We start from the raw sequence: 6,000 nt of genomic DNA on the forward strand, positions 1-6,000 counted from the left end.
AAAGAGGTCGACGAGTTTTTCAAAGGTATCTAAAGTGATCTTTGCCACGAGGCTTGTAACTACTAGGAGAAGCCAGCTTTTCAATGACCTTGCAGCAAAGCATCGGCAGGTAAGTGCAAAAGAAAAGGTGGCTCTAGATATAGAAAGAAGGCAGTATGAGTCGCTGAGAAAGGGAAACCACTGAAACAGTTGACTGCAGTAGGGTGAGTGAAGAGAGGCAAACGGGCACAGGACTGGGCAGCTCAAAGAGCACGGTGGCAACAGTGGCTGCTGCTGCACCACAGGATGAGCGCACTAAAGTATCAGAGACTTGGCTGCTGAACGCATCTGAAGTGTCGACTCTTGAATAATGTCGATGCAGCTGCTGCTCCCATATTTTAGTGCACTGCTTGTGTTTTGGAGGGATGGAGGGGGTGGGCCTTGGCTATGGTTGCTCTGAACAGTACAAGATTGAATTATACTAATAGTAATATTTTTTTCTTAACTCTCTTGAGTTCTCAAAACCTCCCCTCGCGTTATATTCATGAAAATATGGTAAAACAGTAATTTTTTAATCATACTGTCATCATTCATACCGATGCCCATAACGCATAATTCGACGAAAAATACTTATATCCGCTTTTTTTTTTGTTGTGCAATCTCATGAAACTAGGGGACCTTAAGGTTAAGGAAGTGGTTTGTAAGCTTTTTTTTTTTTTTAAGGCACTGAGCAAGATTTCCCAGGATAAAAGGTGCACAATTTCAATCTCCCCCATGTGAGTTTGGTTTATGGGGGTTTAATGTCCCAAAGTGACTCAGGCTATGAGGGATGCCGTAGTGGAGGCCTCTGGAATAATTTTGATCACCTGGGGTTCCTTAACATGCATTGACATTACACAGTACAAAGACCTCAAAAATATCACCTCCATCGAAATTCGACCGCCGCGGCTGGGATCGAACCCGTGTCTTCCGGGCCAGCAGCTGAGCATTTTAGCCACTCAGCCATCGCAGTGCCCCCCCCCCCCTTCCCCTCCTGTAAGTGGCCATCAAATTTTTCAAGGGCCATCCACGGCCATCCAAGCTTACACTTCAAACCTGTTAAGAACAGAGCGTGTGAACACAGAACAACCAGCAGGAGCATCCGTTGAGCCACCCACCGACGAGGGAGAGCAGTCGCCCCTTGAGCTGGGCGTCCAGGCGGGCGATCATGTGCTCGACGGCATTGCGGATCTCGTGCACCCGCAGGTCCTTGGCCTGGCGCACGGCCTCCACCGAGCGCTCCACCTGGGCCACCAGGCCCAGCAGGTGCACCAGGCGCCTCCGCAGGGCCCCCACCTGCTCCCGGACGGCCGCCACCTGCTGGGCGTGCACCTCCTCCAGGGGCTTGAACACGTGCCCACAGTGCTGGTGCAGGGCAACAGACATCATCAGGGGGCACACTGGCCACCTTGTCCTGTACTTATATTCATCCTTTTGAAATGGACACAGATGGAACTGCCTGCGTAAAGTTACACCAGACAGAACTGCCTGCGTACCTCAAGTGCCAATAAGTTGCACCAGACAGAACCGCCTGCGTACCTCAAGTACCAATAAGTTGCACCAGAGAGAACCGCCTGCATACCTCAAGTGCCAATAAGTTGCACCAGACAGAACCGCCTGCGTACCTCAAGTGCCAATAAGTTGCACCAGACAGAACCGCCTGCATACCTCAAGTACCAATAAGTTGCACCAGACAGAACCGCCTGCGTACCTCAAGTACCAATAAGTTGCACCAGACAGAACCGCCTGCGTACCTCAAGTACCAATAAGTTGCACCAGACAGAACCGCCTGCGTACCTCAAGTACCAATAAGTTGCACCAGACAGAACCGCCTGCGTACCTCAAGTACCAATAAGTTGCACCAGACAGAACCGCCTGCGTACCTCAAGTACCAATAAGTTGCACCAGACAGAACCGCCTGCGTACCTCAAGTACCAATAAGTTGCACCAGACAGAACCGCCTGCGTACCTCAAGTACCAATAAGTTGCACCAGACAGAACCGCCTGCGTACCTCAAGTACCAATAAGTTGCACCAGACAGACCTGCCTGTGTACCTCAAGCATCAATAAGTTGTACCAATACTACACCAATAATGCAGAGACCTTAGCAAGGGGTGGAGGTTTAATTTCGACAGCGCACACTTCTTTAAAATGTAGGAAAATTAGCATTTTTGGATTTCACCCCCTTCAAAACTTGTCTTCAAACAGCATGCCTCCTGTATCTACTGAACTACCACAGCTGCATTTAACACTGCCAATGAAAGTACCATTCATTCCCATCCTCATTCATCATACATTTACTTGCTTCCCTGGCTCAGAGACGTACCGTTCCCCCCCAGAGGGCGCACTGGTGGCAGATGCAGAGGCGGCAGTTCCAGCAGTAGACGCTGAGCTTCTCGCCCTTGTGGTGCTGGCAACGCTCCTGGTCACGCCCACCACCCGGCTCGGGAGACCCCGGCTTGGCCTCCCCACTGGCACCGGCAGCGGCTGCGGCCGAGCTCAGCTGCAGGGTGTCCAGCTGCTGTGTCACCTCCTCCACCCAGCGGCAGTTGACCAGCTCGTGCAGGTGCAGCGATGCTCGGCAGTGCGGGCACTGAGACCGCTGCTCCGTCAGCCAGCGCTGCACGGGAGGAAATGACGGGGCTGTCAGCGTCACACACGAGACTCAAAGAAAAAATAAGTGGTCGCAAGTCACCAAAGGAAAAACACTGCAGATTTGGACAACCCAACTGCTGCTCTGCCGGAGTGCATGTCAACCTTTTTACTCCACAACAGGTCTGAAAATCTGTCGTGTTTGATTTGAAATTTGCCAACCTACTGCCTCAAATATAAAGTAGGTGCATTTAGATCTGCTAGTTTTAATCCTTGGTTTCCTCTGAACCTAAGTGGTCAACCTACTGCTCAGACTAAGTACACAAGTAAATATAGCAGACTGAATTTCATTACTGCTGTGTGCTTCTACAGATGGAGTGGGAATTGCCGCTATCCCACAAAGCAAAGTTAAAGTTAGCATGTGCACAGTAGATACAAGCCTCCCCATGAAATCCATATCTTGCATCCCCATTACACTGCCTTCTCTCCAAGCAAATGTGAGAAAGGCCATGGAAAAATTCTTTACAGGCAAATGTGGGAAAGGCCATGGAAAAATTCTTTACAAGAAAATGTGAGAAAGGCCACGCAAAAATTCTTTACAAACAAATGTGAGAAAGGCAAAGGGAAAATTCTTTTATTTGTATCAGTTCAACCTTTTTTTTCCGGCCTCCAAAATAAAGCCCCCCCCCCCCCTTTTTTTTCAGCTGCTGCAAGATGCATTATGCACGTATAGAGCATATTTTATTCTTTTACAAGTTTCGACCCTGTTATGCCAGATGCTCATGAACGGGGTATCTCTGCACCTTCTAGAGCTGCTGTGTACAGCGGCCAGCCCCTGAATCCCCCCTTTGGTGGTACTCACTCGAATGCAGGCATAGCAGCAAAGCTTGGAGCAGTGTGGGCAGAGGTGGGCATCCCGCAGCCGCTCCATGCAGATGAAGCAGCGGAACACCTCCGCCAAGCTCTGCACACAACACACACACGCAGAGCAGCTACATGCAGCAGTGCAAAAAGTAACACATGCCCACTACAAGGCCAGGGCAAGCACAGCTGTGCCACTGCAGGACAGCTCCGCAATATTCATTTCTTTACCAGCATCAGGAAAATTATTCTGCAAAGTGTGGTAGCACTGACAACAACAGCGAAAAATGGTTTGGTTTATGGGGTTTAACGTCCCAAAGTGACTAAGGCTGTGAGAGACGCCGTAGTGGAGGGCTCCGGAAATTTCGACCGCCTGGGGTTCTTTAACGTGCACTGACATCGCACAGTACACGAGCCTCTAGAATTTCTCCTCCAAAGAAATTCAACCGCCGCGGCGGCCGGGATCGCACCCACGCCTTTCGGGTCAGCAGCCGAACACCATAACCACTGAGCCACCGCGGCGGCCAGCGAAAAATGACAGAAAGGCGGCAATACAAGTGTATCTCAGTCGTCTCTCTTTTTTTTTTTTCTGTCCTGGTGTTTGCACTGTGCTCCCACAACTGGCGGAAGTATTTTCCATCAACTTGCCCAAGTATACGTGTTGCTAAGGAAAAATAATACTATTACTGTCGTACACTGAAACTGGCGTTCACCAAATGATTGGTGTCACCTCCCACCACAAAAGAATTTGCCAATCATTGCACTATTATATGCAAACATGCAGAGTGTACCTTAACTTCTAACAGCTCACACTTTGGATCACCGTTAGCACTAAAATTAAAAGAAAATTAGATCACAGTTCTCCTGGGACGGCCAGCCTGTATACCCTTTGAGTTGAAATCTGTAGTGCCCTTACAGGAACACTGACCAAAAATATCGAAATTGATGGTTTTATGGGGTTTAACGTCCCAAAGCAGCTCAGGCTATGAGAGACGCCGTAGTGAAGGGCTCCGGAAATTTCGACCACCTGGGGTTCTTTAACATGCACTGACATCGCACTGGTACCCAAGTAGTTCAGTTTCTGCGTGTACAAAGATACTTTCCCCAAAGAGTCAGTTGCAGTTATTACTCGGAACATAATGTAATTAAAAGAATGAGCTTCACAGGAAGCTGGAAGAATTTATGTTACATTCCACAACTGCAAATTTAGTGGTAACTTACTGAAGTAAAAAAAAAAATGGGGGTTAAACGACTAGATGAGACACATAGGCTATGCATGAAGGGTGCCGCTGTGGAGGGCTTTTAACTAATTTAGACCACCTGGGGGATCGTTCATGTATGCTGACATCACACACCAAAACAAAAATAAAAGCCCAAGGCACTCCAAGACTATCCCCCCTAGGCAAAGAAGTGACAGTGACAGGCAGATATGCGGCCGATACAGAACAGTGCAGATTTAGCACATCCATCGCATGCCAGTACTGATAGAAAAAAAAAATGCTTCCTGGCGCTTAAGCCCGCATTCAGCATGCCATAACAGAACGTTTCACACCTCTTGCGGGTAGCCGGGAGGGCTTGAATCGGCAACAAATACCTGGTTTAGGTTTGGTTTATGGCGCTTAACGTCCCAAAGGACTCAGGCTATGAGACGCCGTAGTGAAGGGCTCCGGAAATTTTGACCACCTGGGGCACGTTAAAGAACCCCAGGTGGTCGAAATTTCCGGAGCCCTTCACTACGGCGTCTCATAGCCCGAGTCGCTTTGGAACGTTAAATACCTCAAAAACCTTAAGTACGGCTAGAACATCGCTAGAACGGCTTGCGACGAAGTTATTTGCTCACATGTAATGCAATTACCATCGGCACTCAGGTTAGCGTTGACCGGTTAACGCTGCGTTCTATCTATTGCGGGAATCTCGCCATCCCACCGAAGACATGGACGCGAGCAAGTCGAGTGACAACACAATAAAATAAAGAAACTGAAGCCGTACCTCGACTCCGTGGTCCTCCATCGGTTACCTGTCACAAAAAGCAAGCACACATATCAGTTTACTATTCCTGAAAGGAAACAAACATGCAAGAAGGCACACCTGTCATTTAGCGCGGCCCGTTATATTCCAACTTATCGACCTAGTACTCCTCACAAGCACAACGACAGCTCAGCGCTTGTAACGAACGCATGTACGAAGTCCATTAACCAAGTTAATCGAAGCACATTTTTTGAGGACAAACACTGCACTACAGGCCGACAAGTCATGCGCTATACGGAAGTTTTCGCAGTGCAGTAAGCGCCTTTCTGCCTCGCTACTCTCGCTTCCTACTTTTTTTTTTTTCTTCACCGCGCTTCTAGTATGTCAAGGAAACCTACCGAAATGCTGAAGTCAGAGCTAACTGCTCCTCTGGAGGCGGTTACTCCATGCCGGGCAGCGCGCAAGTAATCTGCAGCATTTCACGGGAGCATATTACAGCTGTTTGAGGAGCTCATTGGAACCAGCAAACGCTAGCGGAGCGGTTAGCGCAAAGGCGGAGGG

General features: G+C 49.0%; 1 protein-coding gene across 1 annotated transcript in view; it reads right to left on the reverse strand.

Annotated features, from left to right (window-relative positions):
* The window catches only part of LOC149362866 (uncharacterized), a 47,654-nt gene extending 41,654 nt beyond the window's left edge, over positions 1–6,000 (reverse strand). The window contains exons 1-5 of the mRNA XM_089573283.1: positions 5,838–6,000; positions 5,461–5,488; positions 3,473–3,574; positions 2,345–2,638; positions 1,137–1,383 (exon numbers count right to left, since the gene is read on the reverse strand). Coding sequence (XP_089429409.1) covers positions 1,137–1,383; positions 2,345–2,638; positions 3,473–3,574; positions 5,461–5,481 — 664 coding nt within the window. The 5' untranslated portion in view covers positions 5,482–5,488; positions 5,838–6,000. The remainder of the gene's footprint in view (positions 1–1,136; positions 1,384–2,344; positions 2,639–3,472; positions 3,575–5,460; positions 5,489–5,837) is intronic.

Source organism: Amblyomma mixtum, chromosome 2, assembly GCF_055824585.1.
Source record: "Amblyomma mixtum isolate Tamu chromosome 2, ASM5582458v1, whole genome shotgun sequence".
NCBI classification, from domain to species: Eukaryota; Metazoa; Arthropoda; class Arachnida; order Ixodida; family Ixodidae; genus Amblyomma; species Amblyomma mixtum.